Source organism: Salmo salar, chromosome ssa15 (genome assembly GCF_905237065.1).
Source record: "Salmo salar chromosome ssa15, Ssal_v3.1, whole genome shotgun sequence".
NCBI classification, from domain to species: Eukaryota; Metazoa; Chordata; class Actinopteri; order Salmoniformes; family Salmonidae; genus Salmo; species Salmo salar.
The window spans coordinates 71790231-71813183 of NC_059456.1; the positions used below are offsets into that span (position 1 = coordinate 71790231).

Genomic DNA, 22953 nt, shown 5'->3' on the forward strand with positions numbered 1-22953 from the left:
ACAGCCAATAAACTGTTTTAAAGTCACCATTGGCCTCATGGTGAAATCCCAAAGCGGTTTCCTTCCTCTCTGGCAACTGAGTTAGGAAGGTCGCCTGTATCTTTGTAGTGACTCGGTGTATTGATACACCACCCAAAATTCACCTGCTCAAAGGGATATTAAATGTCTGCTTTTTTTTTGCCATCTACCAATAGGTGCCCTTCATTGCGAGGCATTGGAAAACCTTCCTGGTCATTGGGGTTGAATCTGTGTTTGAAATGCACTGCTTGACTGTGGGATCTTACAGATAATTGTATGTGTGGAGTACACGTAGTCATTAAAAAAATTGAGTTTATTATTTCACACAGCGAGTCCATGCAATTTATTATGTGACAAAATTGTACTCCTGAATTTATTTAGGCTTGCCATAACAAAGGGGTTGAATACCTACTGACGAAAGACAAAAACATAATTCCACTTTGACATTATGGGGTATTGTATGTAGGCCAGTGACAAAACATCTTAATTTAATCCATTTTAAATTCACGCTTTAAAACAGCATGTGGAAAGACTCAAGGGGTGTGAATACTTTCTGAAGGCACTGTAAACCAAAAGCTCATTCAGAAATTCCATCCTTGTATTCCAAAATACAAAATGGATTGGAGAAAAGATGACTTAAGAAAAGATGCATGCCAACAGGGCCTTTTAGCAAATACCCACAAAATATTTTGCAAATAGAATTGAATAAAAACAAGGAGATCCGCTCAAACCCACAAATATGGAACCAGATTGAATTGTGATCTACCAGAAGTCAAAAGTCGGGATGACTTCTGTTTGCCCGGCACATTGTCACGCACCATCTCTTTGAAGAAGAGCAGTAGACGGCTGCTTCGTTGGGATAAGAATACGGTGAACTCGCTGTACCCTCTGTTCCATTGCGGCTAACGTTTTAGTAGGGTAGTGACTGGGCGGTGAGTATCTGGCCCCTGTCCACCGAGCTCTAATCTACACCACCTGGTAGCCATGGCCGCCTGAGCCACCAGACCCGCTGGGCTTGAGCTCATCCGCTCAGACGCTTGGTGGATGCCAAGGCGCATACAGAGGTACTCATTATAGCGGAATATAGAACAATTTATTGCATTGAAGGCCTGCCTGGCTTTCTAGATTTTTGTGGGTTAGGTCACGTGTTATTTGAATAAAATAAAACAAATTGTTATGCTGAATATTGAAAAGGATCCTCACATGGATGCCTTGTGTACATTCTGTTTAATTGTAATATAAAGCACAAATAAAGAATATCAGTAGCCCTATGAAATAAGAACACATTTGAGAAGCACAAGTATAGTACATGTACTATATCAATATTCAATACACTTTCAAATGGATCAATACATTAAAAGTGCATTTGGAATGCATTCAGACCCCTTGACCTTTTCAACATTTTGTTATGTTACAGCCTGTTTTTCCCCTTTATCAATCTACACACAATACCCCATAATGATTAAGCAAAAACAGGTTTAGAATTTTTTTGCAACTTCATATAAAAATGTTTAAAAAAATACACATTTACATAAGCATTTCAGACCATTTACTCAGTATTTTGTTGAAGCTCCTGGGCAGCGATTACAGCTTCGAGTCTTCTTGGGTATGACACGATAAACTTGGCACACCTGTATTTGGGGAGTTTCTCACATTCTTCTTTGCAGATCCTCTCAAGTTCTGTCAGGCTGGATGGGGAGCGTCACTGCACAGCTATTTTCAGGTCTCTCCAGAGATGTTTGATCGGGTTCAAGTCCGGGCTCTGGATGGACGACTCGAGGACATTCAGAGACTTGTCCCGAAGCCACTCCTGCGTTGTCTTGGCTGTGTGCTTAGGGTTGTTGTCCTGTTGGAAAGTGAACCTTCGCCCCAGTCGGAGGTCCTGAGCGCTCTGGAGCAGGTTTTCATTAAGGATCTCTCTACCTTGCTTTGTTCATCTTTCCTTCGATCCTGACCAGTCTCCCAGTCCCTGCCACTGAAAAACATTCTCACAGTATGATGCTGCCACTACCATGCTTCCCCGTAAGGATGGTGACAGGTTTCCTCCAGATGTGACGCTTGGCATTCAGGCCAAAGAGTTCAATCTAGGTTTCATCAGAACAGAGAATCTTGTTTCTCATGGTCAGAGTCCTTTAGGTGTCTTTTGGCAAACCAAGAAGGATGTCATGTGCTTCCATCTGACCACTCTACCATAAAGGCCTGGTTAGTGGAGTGCTGCATAGATGGCTGTCCTTCTGGAAGGTTCTCCCATCTCCACAGAGGAACTCTGGAGCTCTGTCAGAGTGACCATTGGGTTCTTGGTCACCTCCTTGACCAAGACCCTCCTCCCCCGATTGCTCAGTATGGCTGGGTGGCCAGCTCTAGGAAGAGTCTTGGTGGTTCCAAACTTCTTCCATTTAAGAATGATGGAGGCCACGGTGCTCTTGGGGACCTTCAATGCTGCAGACATTTTTTTGGTACCCTTGCCCAGATCTGTGCCTCGACACAATCCTGTCTCGGAGCTCTACGGACAACGCTTTCCACCTCATGGCTTGGTTTTTGCACTGACATGCACTGCCAACTGTGGGACCTTATATAGACAGGTGTGTGCCTTTCCAAATCATGTCCAATCAATTGAAGTTACCACAGGTGGACTCCAATCAAGTTGCAGAAACAGCTCAAGGATGATCAATGTAAACAGGATGCACCCAATCTCAATTTCGAGTCTCATATCAAAGGGTCTGAATACTTTATAAATAAGTTTTTATTTTTATTTTTTATTAATATATAAAAAACTGTTTTAGCTTTGCCATTATGGGGTATTGGGTGTAGATTGATGAGGATTTTTATTTATTTAATCAATTTTCGAATAAGGCTGTAACGTAACAAGACGTGTAAAAGTCAAGGGGTCTGAATACTTTCCAAACGCACTGTATAGTATGTCAATACACTTCCAGTATATGCATTCACTAACTGTCAATAGACTATTTTCCATGCAGGCTCCACTACCATCCTGCAGTTAGGTTGATATCAATCTGGAAGAGAGAATAAACAGTACCTAAACACTGTGGAGCCTTACTTGTGAAATGCGCATCAGCCAATTAAAATCATCAATTTATTTGCACAGGATAGAACCCTACAATGTAGCTGGTCCCATCAGATAACCTTGCACACGTTAGCCCTATGCTAACCTCAACAGATGACAGTGATTATTTCCTGGAACAAAATTCTGCATCAGCCTATCAAAGATCTTAGACCAATGGCATTTCTTAAAATAGGTCAAACCTGGCCACCAGAGGGATATTTTAAACCTACAAATTCAAGGTCTGCTTTTGTTCCGTTGGTCTATAAGAAAATGTTGTGTCAATATTGCATTGATGCGTTCTTGACTAGACGACTTCTAGCTACTAGTACTAACTATCTTAGTACGAACTAAGATGTTCGCATATATTTGAAAATCCCATGTTTTACACATTCGTGTGCTTTCACATCAATGAAGACGTAGGAGGATTATGCTTATGTTTGTACATCCTAAAAATAAAAAACTAAGTCTAAGACGCCCGTGGTCTTGTCAAATAGTTATAATTTACTCTTACCACTATCACTAATTGCTGGCGTGATGAACTAAAACAGTAGGCCCAGAGACAGCAAGGTACGACGGCCGCGAGTTCATATCTACCTTGAGCAAGGTTTTTATTTGAGGAAAAAAATTCTCCACTGTTGGTCCTCGAGTCAAATAACGTGACAAAGTATGTGATTATAAACATGCATATAAAAACGCTGTATATGTAAGTGTAGCCTACACATTATGTAATATAGCCTATAGCAGCTACTATAATTTATGTAGGCTACCTGTGATTCCGTTATCTGTTGACTTTTTTTTATTTTCGCTGTTTCAATTGACTGGATATATTAACTGCAGTATTAAGCCTAACATTGAACTAATGAATTACGGGCTAATATGCATACACTTAGACTACATATCTTAAGCCTGCCGGTCTTCATTGTTTTGTTACACAATTACGCACCTGGTCTCTCCGCTGCCTTGGCTATTACTCGTAAATATTGTGGAGTCCCAGGAAAATGTCAGATTACAGTAGTTTGTTGGACACTTATTTAGACAAATGTTCTTTAATAATAGCCGTTTGGAGGAGAGATGCAGGCTACAGCATTAACAACTGTCGGGGAGTTGAAATTGAGAGAGACAGTGTCAGAAGACCATATTTTCCTATGTTATCTTAGCACCTGACAAAATACACCATATTAGTGTATTTTAGCATATTAGCATGCTGACAAAATACACCATATTAGTGGTCTGCTAATGTACCTTTCTGGACCTTCTAAACTGTCGAGAAGGCCAGCATCCCAGAGTCGCCTCTTCACTGTTGACGTTGAGACTGGTGTTTTGCGGGTACTATTTAATGAAGCTGCCAGTTGAGGACTTGTGAGGCGTCTGTTTCTCAAACTAGACACTCTAATGTACTTGTCCTCTTGCTCAGTTGTGCACCGGGGCCTCCCACTCCTCTTTCTATTCTGGTTAGAGCCAGTTTGCGCTGTTCTGTGAAGGGAGTTGTACACAGCGTTGTACGAGATCTTCAGTTTCTTGGCAATTTCTTACATGGAATAGCATTCATTTCTCAGAACAAGAATAGACTGACGAGTTTCAGAAAGTTACTTGTTTCTGGCCATTTTGAGCCTGTAATCGAACCCACAAATGCTGATGCTCCAGATACTCAACTAGTCTAAAGAAGGCCAGTTTTATTGCTTCTTTAATCACCACCACAGTTTTCAGCTGTGCTAAAATAATTTGATTAGCTAACACAACGTGCCATTGGAACACAGGAGTGATGGTTGCTGATAATGGGCCTCTGTACGCCTATGTAGATATTCCAGAAAAATATCATCCCGTTTCCAGCTACAATAGTCATTTCCAACATTAACAATGTCTAGGCTGTATTTCTGATCAATTTGATGTTATTTTAAAAAGGACAGTGATTTTCTTTCAAACACAAGGACATTTCTAAGTGACCCCAAACTTTTGAACGGCAGTGTATATGCAAATGTTTTTTATCAGTACAATAAAATAAGTCCCAAATGGAAGGGAAACAGATGATTTGTCATCTGTAGCGCCATGAAATCAGCCAAAACAAGCTCAATAACTCAATGCATGCACACACGCCTACTGAATATGCATTCACCTGTATTGTGGATAGACCTAGGCTACATCTTGATTTACCCAGTTTATCAATAGAGATTTACAATTCAAACAAATTATTACCATTATGTAGTTTGATTGGTAAAAACATTCAAACTGATTGTAAGATTGTATAATTGGTTCATTACTGCATACATGGCTGTCTGAATTTATCTTTTACGTTAAAAGAGTCTAACGTAACAAAATTCTAATCTACCTCAAAAGATGCCCAACGATTGAACAGAGCAGTAGCTGAGTTTATCTGTCTGGATCAAGTGCCATTCTGTGACTTTAGCTAATATGCCTGCTTCTTCTGCCGTGGTATCGCTTTGATATTGTTTTGGTATTGTTTGGTTATCGAGTATTGTGATACTAATCCTGGTATCAGTATCGAAGTCAAAATTCTGGTATAGTGACATCACTAGTACACAGGGATCACAGAGCACAGCCTTGAGGAACTCACAGATCTGCCATTACATCATTTGGTAACTTTTTTGTTTTTGTTAGCACTTTCACAGGTAAATATGTATAGCCCTAATATTTAGCTAACGAATTGCCTAATATGTAGCTATATATTTTTTTTGTTCTTATTTTTGGTGTTTGCTGTTTAATATCTACATTTAAATACAAGTTTTTACATTATTTTCCATTGAAGTATTATTTGCCGTTATCACTATGACAATGAACACACCCTGAAAGCACTGAATGGTCTGTGTTACCATCTTATTATCAGACCTACAGCGTGACCTACAGTGTTGATCAGTTGATTGACAGGTGCACTGTAGAACTATAAATTGTTAACTTTCCTGTAGCGTGGATGCTCGTCAACGTGGGTTCGAGTCCAGACTCGCGGAAAACTTCTTTAAAATAACACAATACTGCCATCTGTAGGATAATGAGAGTGCTTGACTTTGTTAAGGACGCTCTTATGGAAAGTGTTTGTTCACGTCCATCTACGTCAACATTTGTAATCGGCTGATGCAGAACTTGTTTCAGGAAATAATCCCCGTCTGTCTGGTGAGGTTAGCATAGGGCTAACGTGTGCCAGATTATCTGATGGGACCAGGTAGAATGTAGCATTCTATCACATGCAACAAAATCAACGCTTATCCACATTTTGAGCAGGAGCAACTGTTTAAATTTAAACTGTGTGTAATTAAAACGTTTGCAATTAAAATAAATAGCAATCCCTCTGAGACTGATGTTATCCCAGTATCCAGAAATCTTTCTCATCTTTCATCAATATACAGTGAGCTCTAAAAGCATTAGGACAGTGGCACATTCTTTGTTGTTTTGGCTCTATACTTTGGATTTTAAATGATACAATGACCAAATGTATTGTGACAAATTTGTGCATCCAACTTTATCATTCATCTTTTACAATTCATTCAGGATTATCTGTAATAATTTTAGCATCCACATGAATATAGAAGTGTTTAGAAACATTTTCTTATTTACAATAAAAAAGTGACTCAAAAATGACAATACATTATTTACCATGAATTTCTAAGGGGACAAAATAATCAAAAACACAACCAAAACAAACAGCAAATGCATCCAACAAAATGTGTAGAGTCACAAGCTTGATGTAGTCATTGCGTGCTGTGAATATGGGACCAAATACATAACTTTTGACTACTTTAATACATATATACAGTGAATTCGGAGAGTATTCAGACCAGTTGACTTTTTCCACATTTTGTTACGTAACCACCTTATTCTAAAATGGATTAAATTAAAACATTTTCTTCATCAGTCTACACACAATACCCCATAATGACAAAGTGAAAACAGGTATACCTTATTTACATAAGTATTCAGACCCTTTGGTATGAGACTCGAAATTGTGCTCAGGTGCATCTTGTTTCCATTGATCATCCTTGAGATGTTTTTACAAATTGAATGGAGTCCACCTGTGGTCTATTCAATTGATTGGACATGATTTGAAAAGATACACACCTGTCTATATAAGGTCCCACAGTTGACAGCACATGTCAGAGCACAAACCAAGCCATGAGATCGAAGAATTTGTCCGTAGAGCTCTGAGACAGGATTGTGTCGAGGCACAGATCTTGGGAAGGATACCAAAACATTTCTGCAGCATTGAAGGTCCCCAAGAACACAGTTGCCTCCATCATTCTTAAATGGAAGAAGTTTGGAACCACTAAGACTCTGCCTAGAGCTGGCCGTTAGGCCAAACTGAGTAATCGGTAGTCACTCTGACAGAGCTCCATAGTTCTTCTGTGGAGATGGGAGAACCTTCCAGGAGGACCATCATCACTGCAGCACTCCAGCAATCAGGCCTTTATGGTAGAGTGGCCAGATGGAAGCCACTCCTCAGTAAAAGGCACATGACAGCTCGCTTGGAGTTTGCCAAAAGGCACCTAAAGGACTCTCAGACCATGAGAAACAAGATTCTCTGGTCTGATTTACCTCTTTGGTCTGAATGCCAAGCGTCACGCCTGGAGGAAACCTGGCCCAATCCTTACGATGAAGCATGGTGGTGGCAGCATCATGCTGTGGCGTTTTCAGCGGCAGAGACTGAGAGACTAGTAAGGATCAAGGGAAAGATGAATGGAGCAAAGTACAGCGAGATCCTTGATGAAAACCTGCTCAAAGCGCTCAGGACCTCAGGCAGGGGCGAAGGTTCACCTTCCAACAGGACAATGACCCTAAGCACACAGCCAAGACAACGCAGGACTGGCTTCGGGACAAGTCTCAATGTCCTTGAGTGCCCCAGCTAGAGCCCGGACTTGAACCCGAACGAACATCTCTGGAGAGACCTGTAAATATCTGTGCAGTGACGCTCCCCATCCAACCTGACAGAGATTGTGAGGATCTGCAAAGAAGAATGGGAGAAACTTCCCAAATACACGTGTGCCAATCATGTAGCGTCATACCCAAGAAGACTCAAAGCTGTAATCGCTGTCAAAGGTGCTTCAACAAAGTACTGAGCAAATGGTCTGAATTCTTATGCAAATGTCATATTTCAGTTTTTTACTTTCAATACATTTGCAAAAATGTCTAAAAGCCTGTTTTTGCTTTGTCATTATGGAGTATTGTGTGTAGATTGATGCGGGGGGGCTATTTAATCAATTTTAGAATAAGGCTGTAATGTAACAAAATGATGAAAAAGTCAAGGGGTCTGAATACGTTCCGAATGCACTGTAAGTGAATTTGTCCCAATAGTCTTGGTCCCTAAAATGAAGGGATTACGTACACAAAGTGCTGTGATTTCTAAACGGTTCACCCGATATGGATGAAAACACCCTCAAATTAAAGCTGAAAATCTGCACTTTAACTTCATAGCCATTGAATTATTTCAAATCCAAAGTGCTGGAGTACAGAGACAAAATAACAAAACATTTGTTACTGTCCCAATAGTTTCAGAGCTTACTGTAGTTATGGACCACAAATCTGTTTGGCATTAACTCAGTACAGACCACAGAGAATTACAGAAAAATTCACATCACTACCAATTTGATGGAAATCACAGCAAAGACCAAAGGTAACAGAAAGGTAATTTAATATCTAGATACATTTTTAACCCTGGAATGTGTTCAGAAAGTATTCACACCACTTTACTTTTTATATTTTGTTTTGTGTTACAGCCTGAATGGATTAAAATTGACACACACACACACACACACACACACACACACACAAAAAATATTCCATAACGTCAAAGTGGAATTATGTTTTTAGAAATTTTCACAATTTAATAAAGAATTAAAAGCTGAATTGTCTTGAGTCATTAAGTATTCAACCCCTTTGTTATGGCAAGCCTAAATAAGTTCAGGAGTAAAATGTGCTTAACAAGTCACATAATAAGTAGCATGGACTCACTCTGTGTGCAATAATAGTGGTTAACATGATTTTTTTTAATGACTACCTCATCTCTGTAACCCACACATACAGATGATTGCTAGGTCCCTCAGTCGAGCAGTGAATTTCAAACACAGAATCAACCATAAAGACCAGGAAGGTTTTCCAATGCCTCGCAAAGAAGGGCACCTATTGGTAGACAACAACTAAAAGCAGATGTTGAATATCCCTTTGAGCATGGTGAAGTTATTAATTACACTTTGATGGTGTATCAATACACCCAGTCACTTCAAAGATACAGGTGTCCTTCTTAACTCAGTTGCCGGAGAGGAAGGAAACACGCTCAGGGATTTCACCATGAGGCCAATGGTGACTTTAAAACAGTTACAGAGTTTAATGGCTGTGATAGGAGAAAACTGAGGATGAATGAACAACATTGTAGTTACTCCACAATACTAACCTAATTGAAAGAGTGAAAAGGAAGCCTGTATTGAATACCAATGTTCCAAGACATGCATCCGTTTGCAATAAGGCACTAAAGTAATGTGGCAAAGCAACTAACTTTTCGTCCTGAATACAAAGTGTTATGTTTGGGGTAAATCCAATACAACAACATGACTGAGTACCACTCCCCGTATTTTCAAGCATAGTGGTGGCTGCATCATGTTATGGGTATGCTTGTAAATCGCTATGGACTGGGGAGTTTCAGGATAAAAAAGAAACATAATGGAGCTAAGCACAAGCAAAATAGTAGAGGAAAACCTGGTTCAGTCAACTTTACACCAGACACTGGGAGATGAATTCACATTTCAGCAGGACAATAACCTAAAACACAAGACCAAATCTATACTGGAGTTGCTTACCAAGAAGGCAATGAATGTTCCTCTGTGGCCGAGTTAGCATTATCTTAAATCTGCTTGAAAGTCTATGGCAAGAACTGAAAATGGTTGTCTAGCAATGATCAACAACAAATTTGACAGAGCTTGAAGAACTTTGAAAATAATAAATGGGCAAATGTTGCACAATCCAGGTGTGGAAAGCTCTTAGAGACTTACCCTGCCAAAGGTGCTTCTACAAATTATTGACTCAGGGCTGTGAATACTTACGTGAGATATTTCTGTATTTCATTTTCTATAACTTTGCAAACATTTCTAAAAACATGTTTTCACTTTGTCATTATGAGGTATTGTTTGTAGATGGGTGAGATTGTTTTTTTAAATAAATTTAGAATTCAGGCTGTAACAAAAAGTTGAATAAATCAATACTTTCTGAATGCACTGTATCGTCGTTTGAAATGTTTTACTTAATACGCATCATGATAGCAGTACAGAATAGCTCTAAATACATCAATGTAGGTCTGTGTGCATAAAAGTAAAAGGATAAAACAAGGTTTGCATTTGTACATCTGATTCAAGCAACTTGTTCTACAATAAAAAATGTAAAAAAAGGTAATCTGTGCGGAGGTACTTGACATCAGGTGGAAGACTTTACTTTAATAAATGTTATATAATTTTAGCTCAGAGAGGAGCCCTGGAATTTGTTGGCTGCCGTTACGTCCCTCTCCCTAATTGAACCCATGAGTGCTTTGACTGAGACGGACAGCTTGGCCCTCTGGTCACTGGACAGTTTGATTTCAAACGCTTTACAGGGGTTTTTCGAAAGAAGATGTCTGGCGGTGAGCAACTTCTGATGAGAAACACTTGGCACGATTAATTCCATCAGCTCAAGCTCAGTGTTTTCCACTTGCGTCGGCTATACAGCCAGTTACACACATTTTCAGCCAGGTACTTTTTTCACTTAAATTAACTGGGCTAGTTCTTAACAATTTGCAAGTCAGAAAAAAAGTCCACCAAGCCCTCTCCCGCTGGAATGAACGATATGAATAAACTAGGCTACTTTTAAATTCAGAAGTGTGCCAAACTCTCCCCTGCTAGAATGAACAATCTGCATCTTCTACCAATCTATTGATAGGACAGTCACAAAGTGAGTGTTGACAGGGAAACACTGCGGGTTTGACAGCAGTTGTCTGTCCCGGTTCCTGTGTGTGTGTGTGTGTGTGTGTGTGTGTGTGTGTGTGTGTGTGTGTGTGTGTGTGTATATATATATATATATATGCTGTGGTTGCAGTCAAATGTCTTTACACGGAGGGAGAGAGCATGATGCTCCTTCATCGTCTATGTGAGTCAATTTGTACATCGAATATAATGTGGTAACGACGAGTGGAAACCACAGTTTATTGTTTACACATTCCTTTCATTTATTTTGCGTGTTTCATATGAAGCCACAAAGTGATGGCGCATAGGCTAACTGTGCTTTGATTGATGAACAGCAAGCTTAACTAGTTTATAAAAGGTGTTGAACTGACTGTCAATCTCCTACATCTATTTGCCATTCATAAATCATACAACGTAGTTATATGTCCATGGTATCACATCGGGATAAGTAAACTAAAGATCTCATTTGTATTTTTGATATATAGTCCATCGGGACTTGCCAGACACTGATATTAAAATGAGTGACTTGTCAGTATCCTTCCGAAACACATCGGCTAGAGAGCCGTTCATTTGGCTCCCTAATTTGTATACTGGTAGGCTTTTCGCCAATTATCTGCAGATAAATTACGATTTTTTTTTATGAATATGGTAAATCCTCCTCACTGCAGGAACAATAGGTAGGCTAGTGGAGAGATAGCCTCACTTTTGTCCAAAATGTGATAAAATTTAACAGATTGAATTGTTATGAAGCTAAAGATAAATTATATGGTATTTTCAAAGATATTGATATACAGTGCCTTCGGGAAGGATTCAGACCCTATGACTTTTTCCACATTTTGTTACGTTACAGCCGTATTCTAAAAATGGATTTAAAAAAAGAATCCTCACCAATCTACACACAATACCCCATAATGACAAAGCGAAAAAACAGGTTTTTAGAAATGTTTGCTTATTTATTAAAAATACAAAACAGAAATATGTAAATAACATAAGTATTCAGACCCTTTGCTATGAGACTCGAAATTGAGCTCAGGCGCATCCTGTTTCCCTTGATCATCCTTGAGATGTTCACACAACTTCACTTGAGTCCACCTGTGGTAGATATAATTCATTGGACATGATTTGGAAAGGCACACACCTGTCTATAAGGTCCAACATTTGAGAATGCATGTCATAGCAATAGCCAAGCCATGAGATCGAAGGAATTGTCCGTGGAGCTCCGAGACAGGATTGTGTCGAAGGCAAAGATCTGGGGAAGGGTACCAAAACATTCCTGCAGCATTGAAGGTCCAAGAACACAGTGGCCTCCATTATTCTTAAATGGAAGAAGTTTGGAACCATGAAGACTCTTCCTAGAGCTGGCCACCCGGCCAAACTGAGCAATCAGGGGAGAAGGGCCTTGGTCAGGGAGGTGGCCAAGAACCTGATGGTCACTCTGACAGAGCTCCAGAGTTCCTCTGTGGAGATGGGAGAACCTTCCTGAAGGACAGCCATCTCTACAGCACTCTACCGATCAGGCCTTTGTGGTAGAGACCAGACGGAAGCCACTCCTTAGTAAAAGGCACATAACAGCCCGCTTGGCACCTAAAGACTCCATAAGAAACAAGATTCTCTGGTCTGATGAAACCAAGAAATAACTATTTGGCCTGAATGCCAAGTGTCACGTCTGGAGGAACCTGGCACCATCCCTACGGTAAAAGCATGGAGGTGGCAGTATCATGCTGTGGGGATGTTTTTCAGTGGCAGGGACTGGGAGTGTAGTCAGGATCGAGTCAAAGATGAACGGAGCAAAGTACAGAGAGATCCTTGATGAATTCCTGAGCACTCTGGAGCAGGTTCTCAGACTGGAGCAAAAGTTCACCTTCCAACAAGACAACGACCCTAAGCACACAGCCAAGAGAACACAGGAGTCGCTTCAGGACAAGTCTCTGAATGTCCTTGAGTGGCCCAGCCAGAGCCCTGACTTGAACCCGATTGAACATCTCTGGAGACCAGAAAATTGCTGTGCAGCAACGGTTCCTATCCAGCCTGACAGAGCTTGAGACGATCTGCAGAGAAGAACGGGAGAAACCACCAAATACAGGTGTGCCAAGCTTGTAGCGTCATACCCAAGGAGACTCGAGGCTGTAAGCGCTGCCAAAGGTGCTTCAACAAAGTACTGTTTTTAAACGGTCTGAATACCTATGCAAATGTGATATTTCAGCTCCTTATGTTTAATAAATTAGCAAAAATGTCTAAGAGCCTGTTTTTGCTTTGTCACTATGAGGTATTGTGTGTAGATTGAGGGGGGAAAAGCTATTAAATCAATTTCAGAATAAGGCTGTAACCTAACAGAATTTGGAACAAGTCAAGGAGTCTGAATACTTTCCGAAGGCACTGTAGGTCTACTGATTTAATCAAAGTCTGACAATGGAGTAGACAACTGCCGTTTAACACCTGCTTCCTTCTTCAATCATACCTGTATTGCAGATACCTGAGAAAATGCCTCTAAAAAAGGTAGTTTGAAGCCTGCGGAAGTCAGCAGACAAGATTATTAAGGAAGAAATATGTTGGTCAATAGATACACAAGTTGTTTTCAAATATATGACATACTGCAATTCACAAAGAGAGCTGCAATTGTTGGAATTCTTTCACTAATTTAACTGAGTGGCCATCACACAATTTGTTTGATTTTAAAATGTAACTTTTAATTTATTTAAGATAATTTGGGCAATTTACTTAATTTTTCTGTTTTAATAAAATATATCATTTGAAGAACAATCATAATTGTGGCAATATATATCTTGCAGTAAAATACTCAAGAGAAGACAGGTTAAATGTTAAAAACCGGTGTAATGTCTTACTTACTGATCATAAAGGTCTAGACGATATCCCCAAAAACTAGCAATACACTGAATTCATACATGTTCAGTCATTTTGCTGCATATTAAGGCTGGAATCAAGACATTAGAATGTGACAGAGAACACCAAAATAGAGCTTGTTACACAAAAAAAATGCATAACCCGAGCCGGGGGATCCTGTGGAAAACACTACATGCTTATCAAAAGTAGAGAACCATCGTGTTGGGAGCAGCAGGGCGATCTCTTAACGTGTTTTTTAAATTGCTTTGAAAACTATAAGGGCTATCCATGGGAGCCACACGGGGCCTTCGCGGAGGTTTATTAGTCTTAACACCTCTAATGTCAATGGGTGCTCTGCATTCTTCACATGCCGCATGGTGCGAAGCAAGAGAATATTTTGAGAAAACAGTGAATCTGGGGGAAAAAGCAACGTGGTGCTAACAGTATGAACTAGCATCCAGCTGGAAGTTCCAGCACAAGTGCTATTTGACAGATTCCAGGCCCAATGAATAGCGAGGCCTCAGGGACACATTGCTTGAGAGTGAAATATGATTCACAACACTGTTTTTAGGCATCGAGAATATCTAAGAAAGCATATTATACACTTATTTCCTTAAGACTGACTCACGCCTATGACTAAACCAAACACTACACAAAAAGAATATACTCAATGGGCATGACATGGGGAAAATATTGTCATTTGTATTCCTCTAAGCCTTTATTCACAGCAGAAATATGTTCCTTGTGAAAGAGGTGGCAAGGTATAGCATGTGGCCAACATTTTGATGCCATATGTGACCGGTTACAGGATCTGAGTCCTTTGACACTGGTTCCTACTACACAGTATGGTCGTACAAAATTTCATAAATTATATATATAAATATACACACACACACACACACACACAGCACACACTCAATTTTTTTAGAACACCTACTCATTAAATGGTTTTCCTTTATTTTTTACTATTTTCTACATTGTAGAATAATAGTGAAGACATCAAAACTATGAAATAACACACATGGAATCATGTAGTAACCAAAAGTGTTAAACAAATCAAAATATATTTTATATTTGAGATTCTTCAAAGTAGCCACCCTTTGCCTTGATGACAGATTTGCACACTCTTGGCATTCTCTCCAAAAACACATCCTGTTTGCAAAAAGGCACTAAAGTAATAATGCAAAAAATGTGGAAAAGCAATTGACTTTGTGTCCTGAATACAAGGTGTTATGTTTGTGGCAAATCCAATACAACACATTACTGAGTACCATGCTCCAAATTTTGAAGCATAGTGGTGGCTGCATCGTGTTATGGGTATGCTTGTAATCGCTAAGGAAGGAAGTTTTTTTTTAAAGCACAGGAAAATCCTAGAAGAAAACCTGGTTCAGTCTAGTTTCCACCAGACACTAGTAGATGAATTCACCTTTCAGCAGGACAATAACCTAAAATTCAAGAACAAATATACACTGGAGTTGCTTACCAAGACGACATTGAATGTTCCTGAGTTCCAGTTTTGACTTAAATCTATGGCAAGACTTGAAAATGGTTGTCTAGCAATGATCAACAACCAACTTGACAGAACTTAAGAATTTTGAAAAAAATAAAATGGGCAAATGTCACACAATCCCAGTGTGGAAAGTTTAGACTTACCCAGAAACACTCACAGCTGTAATCAATGCCAAAGATTCTAACATATATTTACTCAGGGGTGTGAATACTTATGTAAATTAGATATCTGCAGTTCATTTTCACAACATTTCTAAAAACATGTTTTCACTGTAATTATGGGGTATTATATGTAGAAGGGTGAGAAAAAAAATCTATTTCATCCATTTTGAATACAGGCTGTAACACAACAAAATGTGAAATAAGTCAAGGGGAATGAATACTTTCTGAAGGCACTGAAGACATATTGATTGAGAAAACTATTTGGTTCTCAGTGTCAGGCCTTAGGACATCAAACTGAGGCGCACACACACGCTTGCACGCACGCACGCACGCACGCACTTACATCCCAAACACAATAAACAAAACTATAAAAGCCAAGTCCTTTCTAGTGAAGGATTGACATTCTTTCAGCTCTTTTGTGGCTTGCTTGTTCCCTCGATGTACAGTAACTGGTTGATTTATTGTCACTCATATTGACTTATTGTAACTCATATTGTTACTCTGTGCTAGAAAGGGACAGAAACACACACAGTGGCATCAATAACATACGTGTGCTTAAACCTCAATTAAGAGCACTTAGCACCTTCATTTCCTTTGGCATGTAAAGAGGCAGCGTTTATTGCTGAAACGTTCCCGAGGGTGACACACAACTACCATTAAAAAGGACTACCTTCGGGTGTGAAGGCAAGCCAAAGATATGTCGCACACCTACCATTACTTTGAGCAGTAAAATCACAAAGCTTGATACAAGTATCAAAAGTAATTAGCAAGGTGTGCCTCTGTATAAAGACGAGTCATAGGGAATGAAAGGCTGTTGGATACAAAGCCTCTTTCAGACAGGGCGAAAAACAAACTTTCAACACCTGACAAAGAAACGAGACACAGGGCAGAACCAACAAGAGTGAGCGAGAGAGAGAGAGAGAGAGAGATGGAGAGGTGGAGGGGGGGAGAAACAGGGGTGGGGAAGGCCCTCCGCCCAGAGGGTTGGAGGGGGGGGTCAGTGACTGTGAGCACAACCACAAAAGGGGAGGGCACACATGTCAAAAATATTTAAGATGCACCAGCCACAGCAGTGCTTTACTGAGGAGCAAAGAGCCTGAGCAAACAGTTGGCTAAAGGGAGCTTCACTTCAACCAGTCAGGACTTTGATTCCTAACTCACTCCAACCAATCCTGTTCACTTAGCCTCTTCAGGACCTCCAGCACCGCTAAAGAATCAGACTGGACCAGGACAGCTTGTATTCAAGCAGAGCAAGACAAGAGAAAAAAGAACATAGGTGCAAGTATCTAATTTTTGAAACATAGAAAATGGTTAAGATGTCTTTGCGGACAGTGGCTCTGAGTGTCACCCTGCTGCTGGTGCTGACAGAAGCGTTGGTGCAGAACCCAAGGAAGAGGCTGGCGCCACCCAAGCCTCCAAAGGCGCAGTGCTGCGATGAGGTGCGCTCCCTGAAGGTACAGGTGGCCAACCTAACCAGCCTCCTGGAGGAGCTGAACCGCAAGCAGGAGGCAGACTTGATGAACGTAGTTCGGCAGATGATGGAGCTGGACAAGCAGAACCGGCAGCAGGAGGCCCGCGTCACAGAGGCCGAGAGCAAGTATTCCGAGATCAACAACCGGGTGGAGATCATGCAGCTACAAGCCGTCGAGTCGGCCATTCAGACCTCGTCAGGTAAGAACTTACCATGTGGATGTGTCCCAGGTTCTTGGGTCAGGGAATTAAGCCCCTTTAATTTGTTCATTGTGCGACAGCAACAAAGAAGAAAAGAGAAATTAAACACTGCTTTAGTGTAAATTTTTAAAAATGTAGTGTTTTCATTACTTCTCAACTTCAGTGGGGGAAAAAAGAGGCTAAATTAAGGCATCAAAAACTGTTTGAAATTGAATAATTAGTAGGAATAAAACACAAAAAGGTTTTCTGGTGAAAGTAATAGCCTTTGCGTAGTAGAATGCAGTAGTACAGTAGTAACTGTGACAAATGGCCAGAGTGGAAATCTGTCCAGCTCCACATGGCAGACTCAGTTCAGTTTAGACCCAGACAATACTTCTCTCCCTCCCCCTCTCTATCGCACTCGCCTGCACAGCATCTTCTGCCAGATGCTCTCCACAGGTGTGAAACTCATATCACTGGCTGCCATACATTACACACTACCATATATATATATATATATATATTCATAGCACACACCTAATGTCAGATACACAGGAAATGTGGTTGTCTTAAAAGGTATTTTTTCCCTCCTCTTTATGACATCAGTCAGTCTGCAGTCAGAAAACGATCCACTTAAAAAAATACCCCTTAAAAGAAAGACACGACTCTTAGTTTCAAAACCATTAAACAACCAACCAAAATGTGGTCTATTACATTGGTATGTAGGGTGTTGTTGTTTGTCAAAAATACCAACATTTTAATTTACAGGACACTAGAAACATATTTTTGGACAAACTATAATTAGCTGTGGGCGCTCCGAATCTTGGGCACCAAACAGCTGCCATCAATTGGTGATAATGGAGATTATAGTGTGCAAGCATGTCTGGGTGTCTCATGGCAGCCAAAAGCCATAATTTGAACTCGTAGTGTCCTGTCTGCACGAAGTCTGTCAATAAAGACCACCTCCATCAAAGCCAAATTGTTTCCATCAGTCATCTGAACTTAACCAAACCATTCATCACTGTGGGGAGATTTAACCAGGCATGTCGAAGTGTACTCTTTTCATACCCTATTAGCCAGTCTTAGCAGTGTTGCTTTTATGATTCAGGCACGGTAAACAGAGAGAAGCTTTATAAAAAGACTCTGCAAATTACAGAGACACTGTGCAGACAGGGAAGCAGAGCAGGAAGAAAAGCAAAGATTAGAGTGATTCCACTCCAGCCTCGAAAACACTTTATCCCTCTTTTGATGCACTGGATCCATTTCTCCCCAGTGATCTCAGAGCACCACTAACCGCGTCACCATACCATCACATGAACAACTGAGGGAACTACGCTGAGAAACTGAACCATGCCGTGTATAATATCCTTTTATCTCAAAGTCTTTGACTTCTCTGCCAGACATCCCATTCCCATGATTCAGTCAATTTGCATTTTTTTAAATCCACCATGAAAACGGCATCTGGTTTGGCCATCTCTAATGACATAACCTTTAATTTTCTAGATGCCGTCTACGACTGTGCATCGCTGTACACTAAGAACTACAAGATCTCGGGGGAGTACAAACTGCCTGCAGATGACTTCCTGAATACCTCTGAGATCAGTGTAAGTGATGAACCCTGTATCTGCAAACAAGTTTTAGGTTCACACATCCCTGCTACATTGTAGTCTATGTAGACTACTCTGTAGACTTTTCACAGACTTGTTGGGGTAAGTTGTTTACATTTACATTTTTGTCATTTAGCAGACGCTCTTTTGCAGAGCAATTTACAGTTGTGAGTACATAGATTTTTGTACTGGTCCCCCGTGGGAATCGAACCCACAACCCTGGTGTTGTAAACGCCATTCTCTACCAACTGATCCACATGTTTAACCTGTGCTGTTGGTTTCAGGTATTCTGTGACATGGAAAGCAATGGTGGTGGATGGACAATCATCCAGAGACGCAAGGTGGGACTGACCTCCTTCAACCGCGACTGGAAACAGTACAAGAACGGCTTTGGCACCATCCGCGGAGACTTCTGGCTGGGCAATGACAACGTCTTCCGTATGACAAGGCAGCCCAGCACACTGAGGATAGAGATGGAGGTACAAAGGACGGCTGAGGGTGGGAAACCCAAAACAGGCTAGCCGCTTAGACCATGCCCCAGATATTGAGAGTAGTAAATAGATAACAACTTGGTAAAGCTTTCCATGGTTCTGACACACACCACTCCTGGGAAACTGATGTTAGCAAGTGAGAGGTTTTCTTCAGAGCCCGGAGACTGACGACAGACCACCCAAAACACAGTAAAAAGAAAACCCATGGGCAAGTGGTAAACCTCTTGCTTCACCAAAAGTGATAACATTACTATTTTAATTACAAAGTTCAATATTGTCAGTTGTGTAGTTTTACAACAAGCTGTGCAGCAAATATGTTAATCAGGTACTATTTGTGTTTTCTGTTCTCCAATGAAGGACTGGGAAGGCCAGACCCGCTTTGCAGAGTACAGCTACTTCACAGTGAAAAACGAGTTGAACAGCTACAAACTCTTCATCGCCAACTATAGTGGAAACGCTGGGGACTCTCTGCGTTACCACAACAACACCAACTTCAGCACCAAGGGCAAGGACAACGACAAATGTGTGGACGACTGTGCTTCACTACGCAAAGGTACAAAATACTTAACTCAGGTTTAAATCACAATTTACATGAATAGATTAAGATTGACTCTATGTAAGAATTAATTGGAATCAATTCCTTGAACACCTTTCAATTTCTTTCCAATTACTATTTTACTATTTTCCCCTACAGGTGGTTACTGGTACAACTGTTGTACTGACTCCAACCTGAACGGCGTGTTCTATCGCTATGGCGACCACATCAAGAACTCAGATGGAATCACTTGGTACGGCTGGCACGGGCCCAACTACTCCCTGAAGAGGGTGGAGATGAAGATCCGGCCACAGAATTTTCAACCATAAACGCTTCGAACTTCAAACCCTGGATGATGTGCATGCTTGCCGAGAGATTTAACAAAGCCTCTGAGAAACCAAAGTCTTTCCCCTTGACCTTTGTTTTTGCCTGGAATATTTCTATGGGTTGAATGCGTAATGCATTTAACATGTTTGATTGTAAATTGTAGCTAGTTTTGTATTTATCGTTGAAATACTTTATTTTCTTAAAAGCTTTACAGAAGCCTCTTTACCACTGTTCTTTAAGGGTAACTAAATGTTGCTTCCCTCCATGTCTCAAAGCAATAGGGTATATTTATCAGTCCTAACTCAAGCTGTCTACTAGCCTGTGGTTAAGTTGATTACATATATTGGGCAGGTATGACAATGCAAAAAAATATATGAAGATCCATCAAGTGTTTTGCAATGGGCCTTTGTGAGCTACTAGAATGGGAACGACCACCCAATGTACTTTCATCAGAAGTACCCAAAAGATTTTATTGTGAGAGAAACTAACATGTAGATTTTTGGGGAATTGTGTCCTTTGTAAAACGTGTACAGCTCTATATTGTGTTGTGGGATAGAAAATAAATGTGTATTTTTAAAGAAAAAAGGTGTGTTGCTGATGGTAGTCAATGTGGTTTATTCATCTAGCTGTCTGTCTTAGTTCAATATCATCAAATTATCACAAGTCCCCAATGGTTAGCTGGTTCGGTGAAAGAGCAACAGAAGATTCGAGAAGCAGACAGTTGATCACCCTCATGTCTCTGACCAACAATGACCAAGCCTTTGCCTTCAGCCACCACTGATCTCTGACTCTCAGGTCACACTGACATTCATGCCACAGGTCAAAAGGTCACATAGCCAAACTCCAGGAAACAAGACCACACACACGTTTCCCACGACTGCCCGCCCAGTCAATGGCCTCTACAGGTCTATACCACATAAAAAATTAAAAAAGGGCTTTTCAACTACATACTGAAACGGTAAGAGTATATAGTGGAATGCCTTCAGCAGGATGTGCTGCCTATGTAGTCTCTTCAAAGAGGAGCGAAGGTCAGGATGGAGGACATTCCTCACCTTCCCGAGAAAGACTGGCGGATGAGCGACATTTTTAAAAGTAAGTCCTTGGGAGCTTAGGGACGGTGACAAATTCTGAGGATAAATTAAGATAGACGACAAATGACAGAGCCATGCTCATGTATGCGGAGCTTGTGGGTCCACCAGTACAAAAAGGTTTCCACTGGCAGCTGCGGAGTGGAGCTTGGGCTCCCAAGGAGAGCTGGGAGGTTTCCGGTCGGATTCCTCATTAATCAAGGAACCCTATATGGCCAGGTGTAACCTTTTGTTTGTGTATGTGGAATGCCCCTGTGCTAACGGCTGAGACTTCATTTCTTCGACCAGTCCACTGTAGGGCCTGACGGGGGACTTTTACAGTTCATTTACAGGGAAGCCCAACTTTCTCAAAAGGGTACTGCCAAAGCCTCAGCTATTTATATCAAGATATCGTACTGAAGGAGACATTGTCTATTGGTCCTTTTGCTGGCGCTATAAAAGAGGCAGTATGTTAAAAGTCAAATTAAGGAAATGACTAAATCAATATGCCGTCACGGAGATATACAATCATTTTTTATAGTCTTTCAGATGCAGCTGAGAAGAAACTACGTATTCATAAAACTATCAAACATTCCAGTAGACCGCCGGAAACCATAAATTGTCGTAAGAGCTTTTACCTTCTACACAACATTTCAGAGTGCATTTCATATTGATGGATGTCAAGCATTATATGATTACTAGCATTAAATGGTAGTTAGCAATGGCAGTTAGCAAAGGTAGATAGCAATGTAATGTATATGGCAGGGAGAGCTTATTTCAAAAGGCAAATAAAAATTTGAAAAAAAAATATGATATATTATTACATTTTTATCTTGTGATGAGGGAAGCACATCGGTTTTAAAATGTTTAGTGTGGCACTAATAGAACTAACACACCTCTACCTCAACGTTCTTCATTCAGAGTGGTTAAGAACAGGAGTTGGAGGGCATTCCATCCCATTACATATTTGTTCCTTTTGAAAACCATTTCAAAAGCATTTGGCTACGGTTTAAACCGCAAAGTTATTTAAAAAAAAATGTTTTATAGAAAGCTGGTCGAAGGTCTGTACAAAATTAAAATAGCGCATACGAGAGTTAGGACGAGCAGCACTGGATGGGTACCCATCTCAAAGTCTGATAGCTTCTGCTTAAGAGGTTGCAGCCCCTTAGATCTGAGCATACCAAACTTTATTTGAAATTTCATTTCCACGGAAAACATTATGGCCGCGTATTTGTTATAAACAGATGGGCCAGATGCAATGAAACTCGGTTCCAGCCACTGCAATAAGTGATCGTGCTACCAGTCTCACGATCAAACTGTAAATAAAAATCAGCCCTTTCTTTAAGATATTAGCAACAGCACCAGGGGGACTCCGTCCAGACTACAATCATTCAATTCAAAACGAGAAAACATTTCAATTCAACACAAAATGTTATAAAATTACAGGGAATTTGAATGACATGTCATGTGAGAACCCATTGACATCGACTGATTTCTATCAAAATTATATTGCTTTGATCCTCTAATTGTATGAATTTCTCGAGCGGAGAGTCCAGCTACCAGACAGCAAAAGCGACAAGGAAAAAGAACATAGCCTTTTCTAAAAGGCTAAGAAAACATCCTTCCTTATCTTAATACCTAATCCGACGTGATTAAATAGCCTAAGTGAAAGGATGGTTTCCATTCAGATTGGTAATCACATCAAGCAATGAAGGAAGAAATGAAAGAAGGATTTTAAGTATTCGAACAGGGCC

At 40.5% G+C, this 22953-nt stretch overlaps 2 protein-coding genes across 3 annotated transcripts in view; one reads left to right on the forward strand and one right to left on the reverse strand.

Annotated features, from left to right (window-relative positions):
- The window catches only part of mtor (mechanistic target of rapamycin kinase), a 132874-nt gene that overhangs the window by 84157 nt on the left and 25764 nt on the right, over positions 1 to 22953 (reverse strand). The gene's annotated exons all lie outside the window — the stretch shown is intronic.
- On the forward strand, positions 16578 to 20717 carry LOC106572191 (angiopoietin-related protein 7). The gene is made up of 5 exons (XM_014146135.2): positions 16578 to 17193; positions 18676 to 18776; positions 19064 to 19258; positions 19628 to 19823; positions 19965 to 20717. Exons 1-5 carry the CDS (start codon positions 16830 to 16832, stop codon positions 20132 to 20134), a joined length of 1026 nt encoding a protein of 341 aa, XP_014001610.1. The 5' UTR covers positions 16578 to 16829; the 3' UTR covers positions 20135 to 20717.

What these genes read in the sequence shown, in the direction of transcription:
- LOC106572191 (XM_014146135.2), top strand. Translation starts at nt 16,830, where the DNA reads ATGGTTAAGATGTCTTTGCGGACAGTGGCTCTGAGTGTCACCCTGCTG. An exon ending in GGCCATTCAGACCTCGTCAG is followed by an intron (nt 17,194 to 18,675) that starts GTAAGAACTTAC and finishes TTAATTTTCTAG; the next exon opens with ATGCCGTCTACGACTGTGCA. An exon ending in TGAATACCTCTGAGATCAGT is followed by an intron (nt 18,777 to 19,063) that starts GTAAGTGATGAA and finishes TGTTGGTTTCAG; the next exon opens with GTATTCTGTGACATGGAAAG.